Below are 14,640 nucleotides of genomic sequence, written 5' to 3' on the forward strand. Positions count from 1 at the left end.
GCAGAGATCATGACAAGTTGGCTAGAGATGGTTGATGGACCCTGGGTACAGCACAGTGGTGGTAGACATAGGAACCAGGCCACCTACCGAAGCAAGCTTGATGCAGTGCGAGTGAGCCGTCTCTCCAGATTCAGGTGAGGGCACTGATGCTGCAGGAGGAATGGGGTCACCCACTGGCTGACTACCACGCTCTGCCAGCAGAGTAGCCTGTGGGGCCGGGCTGGGACTCCCATGGTAGAGCTTATATCCTCCCTGAAAGAGCTCACAAGGCCTCAGCTCTCACTGCTTTCTGGGCACCTTAGGTTGGCATTTGCCAGTAATCTTTCTCTGAAGTTTTCTAATATTCTCAGATTCCTTATTAATGTTCTTCCTCTCTTTTTTTCCTCTTACCTCTGTTTTGTTGTTTTGACCCCTGTTTGTGGTGTGGAGGGTAGAGTTATTTCCCAGTGAAGCATCCACTTCTTCACATCCTGTGGGCACTGGCTTCGGGTGGCCAGCCAAGACAGACACAGGGCACAGCCCTTCATGAGCATGAGAAAAGGATGGAAAAAAAGCCTGGCATGTTTGTACTGAATGGACAAGAGTTTCTGGGCTCCCCAGGGAGGCTTCACTCCCTCTCCCTCCTCTAACCCTGTTCATTCCTGGACACCTCGACCTGGTGTCCTGGCCCCCAGTGGGCCCAGGTACTGGGACGCCGTTGGTGACCAGAGTTCAAGACAGATGCTTAGGATGAAGGATCACTGGTAAATGCTACGACCACTGCAGGGCTGCAGTACTCAGATGTCACCGGATGACTGGGAACTGTGGACAGGGAAGTGTGACCCAGCGAGTGGGCTGTGAGAACCGGCTGGTCACCTGCCTTTCAGGGCACTGAGTAGTGCCAGGGCATCCACACCACTCTGAGGCAACGCGGAAAGGACAGCTTCATGTAACTGGCAGTTTTAAGGAAGGATTCTCTAATGGTATCTGGTGTCTCATCTGTTCTTGTTAAATAATGAAGGTTATATGACTCTGTTGTCAAAAAGCTAGTTTTTTCCAGCAAATACTGAATGCCCTTCACCAGAGAACAAAGGCAGTGGCCTGGGAGGACGCTTAGGGGAGATGCTGAAAGCTTTATTTCTGTGCCCCCTCACTTGAGGTTTGCTCCTGTTTGTCTTTGTTTTCGTGGTAGTGACTTACTTGAAACCCTGTTCTAATCAGGCTTTTCAAAGTCACATCTTTGAAAGGAAATCAGAGTAAGCTCCTTCCCAAAGTGGGAAGTCATGTTTTCAGGAACTTCACTCGCGTCCTACCTCATGTGTGTGCTGCTGCTGCTTTGCAGAGATCGGCCCTGCCTCTGTGATGGTGGGGAACCTGGTGTCTGGGAAGAGGATCGCACAGGCCAGCGGCAGAGACTTGGGCCAGATAGAAGACAATGACCAGGCCCGGAAGGTGAGAGTTTGTCTGGTTCCTCTCCACTCTTGCCCAAATGCTGTGTCACAGGTGTCACTGACTCCCACTTGCCCTCTCTGCCAGCCCAGTGTTAGCATTGATGGCATTTCTTCCTGCCTCGCTGCAAGACCCTTCTGTAATCTCGTAAGGAAAGCGTGTTTGCTGGGGTGCAGTGTTTAGGACCCCTCACATGGCACAGAAGTGGGTGGGTGACACAGCGCATGACCAGCAGGCCTGAAGCCAGTGTCTGCAGTCCCTATCCTGTCCTGGTGTTCCCTGCACACTTGTTCTGGTTCTCCACCAGCTCTGACTGGACACTCATACTGCCCTCCTGGCCACCTTATGGTGAGGTTTCAGTCCTTGGATCATTGCAATTCAAGGAAGTGTCAATTCAAAACCCAGGTTTAAAAGCCAGACATTCTTAAAGCAGCGTTAGGAGTTGTAGGAGGAATATTTAGACCCTTCTCCACATAAGCATCAGACACACAGTTTGTCCCACGCAGCTGCAAATCCCCATTATAGCATTCAGCTGAAGAACTCTGGTGATTCACCAAAAGGTGGTCCCACTCTGTGTGGGCTCCAAGGAAATATGACAAAATCAGCCATTTAAGATGTTGCCAGTTTGGTAACATGTAGTAACATGTTCATAGAAAGTGCTTGATGACCATGTTCCACACCTCACACTGCATTTCTATCATAAAATGGATTAAGATGAACCTGTGGCGATTGCTATGTCGGTGACATGAAACAGGACCGTCCTTGTTACTGTAGACATGTTAGTGGGTGCATGTGATCTGTGTGATCTCAGGGCTGTTGAATGCCTTCAGAGGTGACCACTGTAAACACAGCAAATTTAAGAGAGCCCATTTTTGAAACAGGGTAGATCTGTGTCGACTACTCTGTCTATAAGGGCAGTGGCATCTTCCCATCCTTGGGCAGATTTCAGAGGACTTCCCTCGTGATGGCACGGCCCCAGCCCTCCAACTTCTGGATCTGAATCAGACACAGTGAATTCCAGTCACTGCCAGGAAAGCATTGTAAGCGCCTGCTTATCCTGTCAATTATATTTGTCAGAGATTATTCTCTCCTGTCTTAAGGCACCCTCAGAGCACCCCGACAGACACTACTGTTAGATGCTGAGCCAGCCCAAATGCCCAGGATGGTCTGGACCTAACAGCTGTGCTCTGTTCCAGTTCCTGTTCCTCTCGGAGGTCCTGCAGTGGAGGGCACAGACCACCCCTGACCACGTGTTGTACACGCTGCTCAACTGTAGGGTGAGGCCCCACCCGTGTACCCTGGTGTTGCCTGTGTGCTCCATGGTTTTATGCTGCTGTTTCATACTCTCCACTCAAACCTTTCTCCTCAGTCTTACCTAAATCCTTCTGTTTGTTGCTATTTTGATTGAGACCTTTCACCTAAGAAAGGTCACTTTTTAATATAAGGGTTTGAGAGTGTGTGTGTGTGTGTGTGTGTGTGTGTGTGTGTACATGTGCTTAGTCACTCAGTTGTGTCTGACTCTCTGCAACCCTTTGAACTACAGCCCACCAGGTTCCTCTCTCCATGGGATTGTTCAGGCAAGAATACTGGAGTGAGTTGCCATTTCCTCCTCCAGGGGATCTTCCCAACCCAGGGATCGAACCCACGTCTCCTTTGTCTTCTGCATTGCAGGCAGATTGTTTACCTGCTGAGCCATCAGTTGTATATATACACATATATTTGTGTATGTATATATTTTAGCAATATTTTTGCAGTATCTCCTCCTAAATGAGTGGAGAATGTCTACAATAGAGAACGGTTGTGGATCTGTGAGGTATTTATGTTTCTTTTTATTATTTAACTACTTTTTTTTGGTAAGAAGTCATGTTTTAGTTATAGGCTTTCATTCTTAGGAGTGAAAATAATCTTTGTAATTAAGGTTCGTATTTATGTTTCTCATTAGAAAAGTAAATCATGAGATTGTGCTCCATTATAGTACTTAAGAGTAAGGCCTTAACTGCACAAGCAAATAGTACTAACAATGAGCAGTAAATGCAGAAGTCTTAAAATATACCTGTTTTTGTTTGCTCTGGAAATAAAGCCTGAAAACTAGATTTAACTAGGTCTTCTTGATTAGTGTGGATGCTTGCAACTTTAAGACATTATAGCTCTTCAGAGATGCAAAATATCATAATCTTTGTGCACAAAGGTGCTTCTTGTTACTTAGAGCAATTAGTTAAGGACAAATGAAAGGAAATGCCAACAATGTAAGTCCCAACAATGTAAATCTCTAAGTTGGACATCCACTGCAGACCAGTTTTGCAGTGGTTTAGTTTGTAGAAGTACTTCTGGTCCTCCTCTGACTCAGCTCATCTTGACCCTGCATGCTGAGCTGACCTCAGCAGTTCTTGCTCACTGTGTCTGTTCAGACCGACCCCAGGAAGAGCCTTAGAAAGCACTCCAGCTCCCCAGCTTCTGTGAGAAATGCTTGCTGTCCCTGCCTTTTGATGCCTACGCTTGGACCCCCTTCCCAGGATTAACTCTCTTGGCTCAGGGCCCACAGGTGCACATGGGTCATGAGCCCAGTGATGTGGTTACTGGGAGCCCTGTGTCTGATCTGAAGCCAGCCTGCCTGCTGCCTTCATCTTTCTCCCTTGGCTCTGCCTCAGTCTATAAACACAGATAAGACTTCTTTTCTGGCACTGGTGCCTTGTTGTGTCCCAGTTACTCTGTAATCATTGCTTCTGACTTTGTCCTCTGCCCTGGCATTTCTCCTGGAGACTGTTGGTGACTCCCTTTTTTCTGCAGCATCTCTTGTGGTGTCTGGTGGTTCCCAGCAACACCTCCAGAGGGGCCACTGGAGCTGGAGCCTTATCCAGCCTGGCCTCAGCTTCAGGAGGGACTCCTCTTCAGAGCCCCTTCCCTGAGCTCCCTGAGGGTGACCCCTCCAGAGCTCTGGGTGAGAGGAAGATTCATTGCTGTCACAGACACAAAGATTCAGAAATGATTTGGTTGTATTGGTAGACTGTAGTCCTGTCAGCAGGAGGAAACAACTGGTCCAGCTACGTGTCACTTGGGGGCTGGCAAGTGTGCTGGACAGGTCAACTGTGTCCCCATTCCCAGATCCTAAGTTCACAGTCCTTTGCTATGGCCAGACACGAGGTCACTGGGGAAATGTGTTCACCAGAAATGAGTCATATTCTCGAAGGGGTGAGTTGTGGAGGTCAAGGCCGTGAGTAAGCTTACTTCAGGTCAGCATGGAGATAGCATGCCCCACAGCAGTAGCCTTCCTTCAGACAGGAAGCCTTCCTTCCTTCTCTTTCCCAGGCCTTCTGATGTGGCGGCAGCTGCATCCACAGAGCTGGATGGGTCAGCACGGAGTTGGTGTCTGCGCTCATCCCTGTCCTCCCTGAGCCCTGTGTGCACTCAGCACAGGTGTTCAGTCTGAGCTGCAGGTCAGGGGCATCCTTTCCATGGCGGTCACAGTGGAATTTCCACTCACTAAGCCTTCTAGCTCAGCACCATCCAATAGAAATCAGCACAAGCCACACGCACAGTTCTAATATTTTCTGAAAGCAAAATTTTGAAAAGATGAGAAGAAACAGCTGAAATTCATTCTAATAACATGTTTTATTCAATATCCCCAAAGATTGTCCTTCCAATGTGGGGCCGCAGGCTGCTTCCAGGCATCCTCCATTCTGGACGGCCCCTCAGTTGTTGCAAGTCCCAGCTGGGTTGTGCCACCTGTTTACTGCCCACAGCACTCATTTGTATGCCCTCCTCCACGGCTTGTAGTCCATAGTGTCGGAGCTGTTGTGCTAGGCTTGTAGGCAGAAGTGAGGATTGGATTCACTGCAAATCGGGAAAGACTTATGTTCTTGGAATTTATATACAAAGAGCATCTGTTACTTTTTTAAGAGAAACACCAGCCAAGGCTTTTAACTTTTTTTACATTTTAAAATGTGAATCATTTTTGGCTTTTTCTTCATTCCTGAGTATGTTTTTACTTGTCATTATTTAATTTAATGTAAAACTTTGCAGTGGTGCCATGTTTATAGTCACCTACACTGAAATCATTGTCTTCAGAGTAGCAACTGGGTGGTGGATCACCCTGCATTGCTGTTTTGTCATGATACCAGCCAAGACCTCTTTCAGGGAAAGTCAGCCCTAATTTTCTGTTATGTACTTTTTTTCTGATGTACTTTACATAGAACCGTCTTATGCAGTGGGTTTCTGTACTGAAAACCCAACTTTTTCCATGAATGTTGATGAGGATGCTAGCTAACCACTGACCTGAAGATAAACAGCATTTTGTTTTTTGTCACAGTGAGCACTTTGGAAAATGAAATGTGTGACTGAAAATTAGCATTTCTCCTGAGGTGAAGGGCCCCATGACAAGTGGTGTTGCATGGTGTGGGGCTGGCCAAAGCCTGTGTCCTGTGACACTCTCTCAATGTTGAGCCTGTAGGCAGAGACTTGGGAGGGGAGGCTGTGCTGGGTGTATTGGCACCAGACTGCCATGAGGGGCTCTGGGTCTGGTGTAAACCCTGTGGGTGGGAAAGGGTATTTTGAAGCAGTGGCAGAGATTGCTGAAGGACAGAATGCAGGTAGATCTCACCATTTTGAAGCATCTGGAGATGGACGTTCTCGGAACGAGAGTCAAGAGCATTCAGCTACTCGTGAGTCATCGGTTCTTCTTGCATCTTACAGGCTTTGTCATGTGACAGGAAAGCTGATACTGATAGAGGATCAGCGCTGGCTCTCTGGATAACTCAAAGAAGAGCAGTTGAAAGAGTTTAACAGCTCAATCCCAGAATGCTCGCTTCTTAAGATAAGACCCACTAATGGACCAGCGTGGGCAGCAGGGTGGTGGCGGGAGTCCCTGGTTGGTACTGCCGCCCCACCAGCAACTCGACTGGTCCCCGGCCACGGCCAGGAGTGCAGTGCTGGCATTCCTCCAGGACAGCTGGCATGCAAGCATGGGGGCTCAGGGTGGGGGGCGGTGGTGTTGGCCTCACCTTGGTATGCTAGGGGCTAGTGCCCCATCTTCACTTAGAAGAGCTCGCAGGACTGTTGGGTGAAGAGGAATATGTTTTGGTTCATGCGCACATGTGTGTTACACAGGAGTGATTGCTCAGAGGACTGGCCCAGCTGAGAAGGCACCAGTTCTCAGATTTCAGCTAGATCCCAGACACCAGCCTCGTAGGTCTTTCTGTGTTTACCCAGCTTTGCCACATTCTGCTCTCTGGCTCTTCCACTTTCTGTGCCTTTTTCTGTTTATTTTTTAACCTTCCTCAAAAGGAAGATGATGAAGGAAAATATGTGGGATGAGAAAGTTCAATTCAGAGAATTGTAAGCATAGCCCCACTGTGGGGAGGCTGGTCTCAGCAGGAAGGGTCCTGAGCCTGCCTGGCAGTTGCCTGGGTGGCCCCCCTTCTCCACCAGCCTCTGTGCCCCAGGGCCTAGTGATCTATGCGCCCCAGGCCATCAATGATCTCATGAGTGTTTTGGGCGAATGCCAGCTGCTGGTGTATATATCCTTTTAGGGTTCACATCCCACTGGATCCTACACACCCCGTGCAGATGTTCCACTTGGGTGGCATTTCTAGTGTCTCTTCACTCACTTCAAATCACCAGGTCACCCGTATCCTTTAACGGCCCCAAAGATTTGGTCTCTCCTGTCCACGTTTCTCCTCCCACAAAACCAACTGCTCACACCACCTCCCTGTGGACAGTCGTCTTCATGTCACTCTCTTTGGAAGCTCCCCACCTCAATAAATGCATCAGGCCCTGGTGCCCACCATCCTGTGTCCAGCTGCAGGGTCTTCCTCACCCGACACTTCTGTCAAGTTTGCACTTTGTATAAGGAAAAGGTCCTTCCCCCGTTCATCCCTTTAAAGTCGGAATTGATGATAAAGAAGTTTTTAAATAGCTGTAGACGATGATCTCTTCTTACCTGGGAATATGTGCAAATAAAAAGTACATCCTCAAGGGAAACTTTTTTGGATAAGTTGTATGTTTATAATTTGTAGTTTATTCTTGCTTTTATAAATAAGGAGTAAATGTCATGTATTTTGATATCTCTTAGTACCTGTTTTGCTACTGATTTTTGTCCTCAGTGTTTTTTAAGGTACTTTTCAATCCAAATGTGTTAATTTGTTCCTGCATATCTAAAAGTCTACATTAAATGAATTTGACAATTCCCATTTTTCCTTTTGGTTTTTTTTTTGGATGGTTCCTTTTCTGGGAGTTGGTTTGTTTGTTTTCTGACCTCCTTGACTTTTGATCTGGTCTTTTTTAAAAACAGTTTCAATTAGTCCTATTTTTCATAGTTCAGATCCTCCAGATTTATGACTAATTTCTTATTATTGCCCATGACAATTACACATAAGTCCAAAAATTACTAGATTTATTTTGTTTTATACTTTTAGCTGTTTTTTTTCATGTCCAGTAATTATTTTTTAAATGTTTCTTGTTAATGCAGATGTATCTGGAGTCATCTTTGGTGTTGTACTTCCTAGCTATTGGGGAGGAGAGGAGAGCAGAATGCCAGTGGTGGGTGGTCTTTTGAGGGGGTAATGAAAATGTTCTGAAGCTGGCTGTGGTGGGGGTCACACAATTCTGCAGATACATCCACTTAACTGTACATTTTAAATCAGTGAGTTGTGTGGTATACAAACGGCATCTCAAAGCTGTGATATTAAAAAAAATCATACCCATTTGTTCTTGTGATACTCAGGGCACAATAGCAAACTCGCTGACTTGTGTCCAGCTGCACAAGCGGGCTGAGAAGATAGCCGTGATGCTGATGGAGAGGGGACACCTGCAGGATGGGGACCACGTTGCCCTGGTCTACCCACCAGGTAAGAAATGGGGTTGTGCAGACCAACCCCTGCCTGAGGGACCCTGCATCACACCCATCGGTGCTCGATGGCCTCACTGTGTTAACCACCAAAATGGGCCCCGACCCCGGCCTGGCTCACAGGGTGGACTGTGTGCTGCGTGCTGTATGACTGATGATAGGGGCACAGACAAATTGATATTTCACAAAGACTTTTGTATCGAATTTTATTTTATTAGCTATCTGAGGCAGTTCATTTAATCAGTAGTTAAATACTTGACCACTGAGTGGATAATCGGGAAGTTGAGTATAAAGACTCCTTAGAGGGATGACAGCAGTGAAACCTCTGGGCTACATTGGCTTGCTGTGCCTGAGAGAACAGGGCTGCTGGGGGCTGTCCCTGAAGTCTGACAGACGCGCGGGGGTGGCCCCCTGCCTGCCTGGCTGCTCCAGGTTGGTCTTCCTGCTGCTGAGTCTCACCCAAGACTGCTCCTCTCTCTGTGCAGGAATAGACCTCATCGCTGCATTCTATGGCTGCCTGTATGCAGGCTGCGTGCCCATCACTGTCCGTCCCCCACACCCACAGAACATCGCCACCACGCTGCCCACCGTGAAGATGATCGTGGAGGTAATACTGCCTGCGGGGTCTGGCCCGAGTGCTGGGCTTGAAGACTACAGAGCCTGGGCCCCAGGGCTGGTGTGGGCGTCTGCAGTCCCAGAAGTGGAGGGGGCCCAGCCTCTTTGTTCTAGGAGCTTGCTGTTTTGCTCTGGAATCAAGATAGCAACTTGTGCGTAGAGTTAGGGGCTAGAGAGCAGTTTTGCCACAATGTGTGGGAGTCAAATCCACTCCCTAGAGCGGGCACCCCTCCGGACACCGGGCAATTCCCCACCAGCCCAAGCAACAAACCAGGAGGAGTGGGAAAGTCAGACGTTTTAAAGTTTCTTTCCTCAAGACTGAAAAGCAGCCTGTTCCTTTTTGAAAGTACAGTTTGTTTTAACTTTTTTGTTTTTGTTTTTGCCTGGTGAAGTTTAAGAGGATTAAGATAAGTTTTTTCCCTTAGAGGAGGAACCCCAAGGGGCATCACAAATGAATACTTGTTTGTAGTTGTGTCAGAGGACCTTCAGGGTTGTCACTGTGGCAGTAAGTGCTGAGGCTGTGTGTAGAAAGTGAGCATTTCTGGAGGATGGGGAGTGTGTGGTGAGAGTGGGTAGTTTGGGTGGTGCTTTCTGAGGTGACGGCCACACGGTTGACACCACTCAGCTCTAGTAACTGCCAGGGCCTTAGTTCGCACGAGCTCTGCTCGTGTGATCTGTGGTCAGATTCCCAGTCACATGGACCTCCGTTGGCTGACATGGCCCTGAATGAGGTGGCTGTGCACGCAGCCTACCCTAGAGCTACACGGCTTCCATGTGGTGCACAGCTGGCACGCGAGCAGGCATGGTCCCCTGTCCTTTACCCTCCTCCTCTCCGTGCCTTGTTCTCTGACCCTCAGGTGAGCCGTTCTGCCTGTCTGATGACAACACAACTGATCTGTAAATTGTTACGGTCCAGGGAGGCAGCTGCGGCAGTGGATGTCAGGGCCTGGCCCCCTATACTAGACACAGGTTGGTTCTCGAACTTACCAAAAAGGTTTGTTTGCTCATCGACTTTTCCACTAAGTCAGAGATGCTAATAGCTTGTTTTCCTCTCCAGATGATTTGCCAAAGAAGCGGCCTGCCCAGATCTACAAACCTTCCAACCCAGACACGCTAGCCTATCTTGATTTCAGTGTGTCCACAACCGGGATGCTAGCTGGAGTGAAGGTAAGAAACAATCTGAGTAGTGTGCAGTTAGCAGGCCATACAGCGATGCTGAATTTTCGTTCTTACGTGTATAGGGCTCTGGTGGGGCTTGGCATCGAAACACAGAGAGAGGTACATGCATATATGTGTGTTCTGGTCAAGCTATAAAATGTGTGACCATTTCAGTAGTTAGCTAGGCTGACTGATTATGTCCCAATGTTCAAACAATTTTTTTGTGTATAACCACAGCTTCACTCAGTTCAGTTCAGTTCAGCTCAGTAGAACTGCCTATGTTTTCCTTCTTGCTGATTGTCAGATCTCAGTATTTTATTATAAAACTCTGTGCACAGGAGTTCCTTGCATTTTTAACACGGGTCTCATTGTAACAGGCCAGAACGCTACTTGTTGCTGTTGCTTTTTCCCATCAAAAAAAGAAACTAGTACGTGTGTCACCTGAGTTAGGACTCTCCTAGGTTAGGCAGGGTCCTCATCAAGATACTGTTGAGTTCTCTAGCCTCAGGAAGCCCTGCACCTATTATTGCCTGATTGCTGAGCTTGCATAATTTTCAGTTCTCTTGCTTGACTTTTTTTTCCAATTTTGTAATTGTAGTAAAATACATGTAACATAAACTTACCACTTAACCAATTCAAATGTATGGTTCAGTGGTATTAAATTCATTCACAGTTCTGTGCTTCTGTCACCAGCACTCACCTCCATAACTCATCTTCTAAACTGAGACTTGCCCCTACCTCCCAGCACCTCCCACCCTGCTTTCTGTCTCTGTGATTTTGACTGTTCTAGTACCATGTTTACATGGAATCATACAGTATATGTCTTCTTGTGTCTGACTTATTTCACTTAGCATAGTTTCTTCAAGGTTCATCCATGTTGAAGTATATATCAAAATTCCTTTTTAAGGTTGAGTTAATATTTCACTGTATGTATTTACCACATTTTGCTTATCCATTCATTTTTCAATGGATACTTGAGTTGCTTTCACATTTTAGCTATTGTGAATCATGCTGCAGTGAGCATGGGGGTGTATAAATATCTCTTCGAAACATGGCTTTTTAACTCCTTTAAATATATATCCAGAAGTTGAATTGTTGGGTCAAAGGGTAATTTTATTTTTATTTTGGGGAGAATTGCCATACTCTTTTCTACAGTAGCTGTCCCATTTTACCTTCTCACCAATGATGCACAAGGTTTTCAGTTTCTCTACATTCTTGCCAACACTTGGAATTTATTTTCTGTTGGTTTTTCTCTTTTGAATATCTTCTTTTTCTATGGCTGAGCCTCATGGCTTGCAGGATCTTGTTCCCTGACCAGCGATTGAATGTGGGCTATGGCAGTGAAAGTCTGGAGTCCTAATGATTAGGTCACAAGGGAACTCCCTAGGCATTTCCTTTTTTTTGTTTATTTAAGTAGCCTTCCTAATGTATGTGAGGTAGATCACACTGTAATTTTGATTTGCATTTTTCTGAGGATTAATAATATTGAGCACCTTTTGGTATGTATTCTTTGGAGAAATGTTTATTCACCTCCTTTGCTGATTTTGAATTGATAGTTTTCTTATTGGTGTTGAGTTTTAGAAGTTCTCTGATACCGTTATCAGTTAAATGGTCTGCAGATATTCTGTCCCATTCTTTGATTTGCCCTTTTATTCTATGGACAGTGCCTTTTGATGCAGAAAATTTTTTAGTTTCCATGAAGTCTAATTTTGTCTGTTTCTTTTTTTTTTTTAAACCAGTGCCTTTGGTGCCAAGAAAGCATTTCCAAATCTGTCCTTTCCCTATTGAATGGTCTTGGCATTCTTATCAAAAATACGTTTGATCACCCACACTTAGCATCATACTCGAGAGTGAAGAGTTGAAAGATTTCCAGAGAAAAAGCAAGATTTCCTCTAAGATCAGGAAGCCACTCATGTTCAGTATAGTGTTGGAAGTCCTAAGCAGAGAAATGAGGCAAGAAAAAAGAAATAAAAGACATCTAAGTTGGGAAAGGAAGAATTAAAATTGTCACTATTTGCAGATGACATGATGCTTTGTATAGAAAACACTAAAAACTCCACCAAAAACTGTTATAATAAATAATTCAATAAAGTGCAAGATAACAAAATCAACACAGAGAAATCTATTGTGTTTCTGTACACTAATAATGAAATAGCAGAAAGAGAAATTAAGGAAACAGTCTTATTTACAACTGCATCAAAAAGAATACCGAGGAATAAATTTAACCAAGGAAGTAAAAGATCTATATACTGAAAACTGTAAAATATTGATGGAATAAGTTGAAAAGGACAAATGAAAGATATTCCATACTTTTGGATTGGAATAATTAATATTGTTATAATGTCCATACTACCCAAAGCAATCTACAGGTTCATTGCAGTCCCTATCAAAATTCCAATGGCATTTTTCACAGAAATAGAACAAACTATTCTAAAATTTGTATGAAACCACAAAAGACCCAAATAGCCAAAGCCATCTTGAAAAAGATCAGAGCTGGAAGCATCATCATGCTCACTGACATTATGAGGCTATAGTATTGCCAACAGTATGATGCTGGTACAAAAACAGACACAAAGACCAGTGACACAGAATAGCCCAGAAATAAACCCACACATAATGTTAACTCGTTTATGGCAAAGGAACCCAGAATATGCGATGGGAAGGGACAGGCTTTAAGTAACTGTGCTTGGAGTTTTGGACAGCCACATGCTAAAGAATGAAACTGGACCAGTTTTCTATGCCATACATAAAAATGAACTCAAAGTGAATTAAAGACTTGAATATAAGACCTGAAACCATAACTCTCCCAGGAGAAAACATAGGGGTCAGCTCCTAGACATTGGTCTTGAGATTTTTTTAGTTTGACATCAATAGCAAAGGAAACAAAAGTTAAGCACGTGGAACTACATCAAACCAAAAGCTTTTGCACAGCAAAGGAAGCCAACCAATGAAAAGGCAACCTAGTGAACAGGAGGAAATATTTGCAAACCACATATTGATAATGGGTTAATATCCAAAATATGTAAAGAACTCTTACAACTTAAGAGCAGAAAAACGATTGCTTAAAAATGGGCAGGGGATGTAAATAGACATTTTTCTGAAAAAGACATACAGATGGACAACAGGTACAAGAAAACTGAGCTATCACTTCACACTTGCCAGGATGGCCATCATAAAAAAGACAAGAGATAACGTGTTGATGAGGGTGTGGAGAAAGAGAAACCCTTGTGCACTGTTGGTAGAAATGTAAACTGGTATAGCCACTATGAAAAACAGTTTAGAAGTTCCTCAAAGAGTTAAAAATAAAACTACCATATTATCCAAAAATTCCACTTCTGGGTATTGATCTGAAGAAAATAAAAACACTAACTCGGAAAGATGTCTGCACCCCAGTGTTCATAGAGCATTATTTTACCTTAGCCAAGATATGGAAACAATATCAGCGTCCATTGGCAGAAGAATGGATAAGAAAAATAAGACATGCCTGCCCACTCACCCACACCATCTATAAGCACACAGTGCAGTATAATTCAGCCATTAGAAAGAAGGAAATTCTGCCATTTGTGACAACACAGGTGAACCTGAAGGACATCATGCTAAGTCAGAAAGACAAATGCTATGTGATCTCACTTATATGTGAACTATTTTTTTTAAAAAAAACCAAGCTTATAGATAGAGAAAACAGATTGGTGATGGGCAAAAACAGGTGAAGGGAGCCAGAAGGTACAGGCTTCCGGTTATAAATAAGGGCTGTGGATGTATTGTACAGCATGGGGACTATAGTTAATAGTGTACTGTGTTGCATACTTGGAAGCTGGTAAGAGGGTAAATTTTAGTAGCTCTCTTCATTAGACTTATTGTGGTGATCATTTTGCAATACATACACATATATATGTTGTGTTGTATACTTGAAACTAACATAATAATGTAGATCAGTTATACCTCACTCAATCAGTCAATCAATCGCATGTGAAGTCTAGGGAAAAATAATGAAAAAAATTTAAAAAGTAGTTTCACCATGTATGTGAGGTGTTTTTTTTTTTTTTTTTTTTGTATGTGAGGTTTTATTTCTGGGCTATCCTATTCTGTTTTTCTGTGTGTCTGTCTTTATGCTACTACCACACTGTTTTGATCACAGTAACTTTCTACTAAGTTTTTAAATCAGAAAGGGTGAGTCCTCTGACTTTGTTGTTCTTTTTCAAGAAGCATCGTAACATTCGGGGAAATCCAATCAGATGACAGAGAGCTTTTATTAGACACCTTGGGGAAAGAGATGAGACACGCCAGGAGTGAGGCCTTCCGTCCTAGTGTGTAGGATCCCTGTCAAATTCTGCCTGGATGTTCTGCTCTGGTCCCTTTTACAGTTCAGCTCTGGGTGATGTGCACTCCATACTAACTTGAGATGTGTCTAAGACCATGAACTTGGTAAAGTTCTCCTGGGCTGCTTTTACTTTCCTGTTCCTCTTAGATTAGTTTGGCTAGAAAGCATCTGTGAAAATTGATGTTATTAGATATAATTTTTCTGTACTTTAAAAGAATTCACATTCCGTACTGACTGTTGTGGGACTGGCTGCTGCCTTTAGAGAAACTCTTAACTG

General features: G+C 44.6%; 1 protein-coding gene across 13 annotated transcripts in view; it reads left to right on the forward strand.

Moving 5' to 3' along the window:
* Positions 1 to 14,640, forward strand: part of DIP2C (disco interacting protein 2 homolog C) — a 294,103-nt gene that overhangs the window by 241,922 nt on the left and 37,541 nt on the right. For 12 of the 13 annotated variants that reach the window (XR_009690071.1, XR_009690072.1, XM_061126603.1 and 9 more), the window contains 6 exons: positions 1,322 to 1,431; positions 2,625 to 2,705; positions 8,147 to 8,270; positions 8,755 to 8,876; positions 9,742 to 9,853; positions 9,942 to 10,051. Coding sequence is in view for 11 of the 13 variants with exons in the window: in XM_061126603.1 (XP_060982586.1) it covers positions 1,322 to 1,431; positions 2,625 to 2,705; positions 8,147 to 8,270; positions 8,755 to 8,876; positions 9,742 to 9,853; positions 9,942 to 10,051 (659 nt within the window). In the remaining 2 variants the exon portion in view is untranslated. The remainder of the gene's footprint in view (positions 1 to 1,321; positions 1,432 to 2,624; positions 2,706 to 8,146; positions 8,271 to 8,754; positions 8,877 to 9,741; positions 9,854 to 9,941; positions 10,052 to 14,640) is intronic. The other variant, XM_061126604.1, reaches the window with a different exon arrangement.

Source organism: Dama dama, chromosome 23 (assembly GCF_033118175.1).
Source record: "Dama dama isolate Ldn47 chromosome 23, ASM3311817v1, whole genome shotgun sequence".
Taxonomy (NCBI): Eukaryota; Metazoa; Chordata; class Mammalia; order Artiodactyla; family Cervidae; genus Dama; species Dama dama.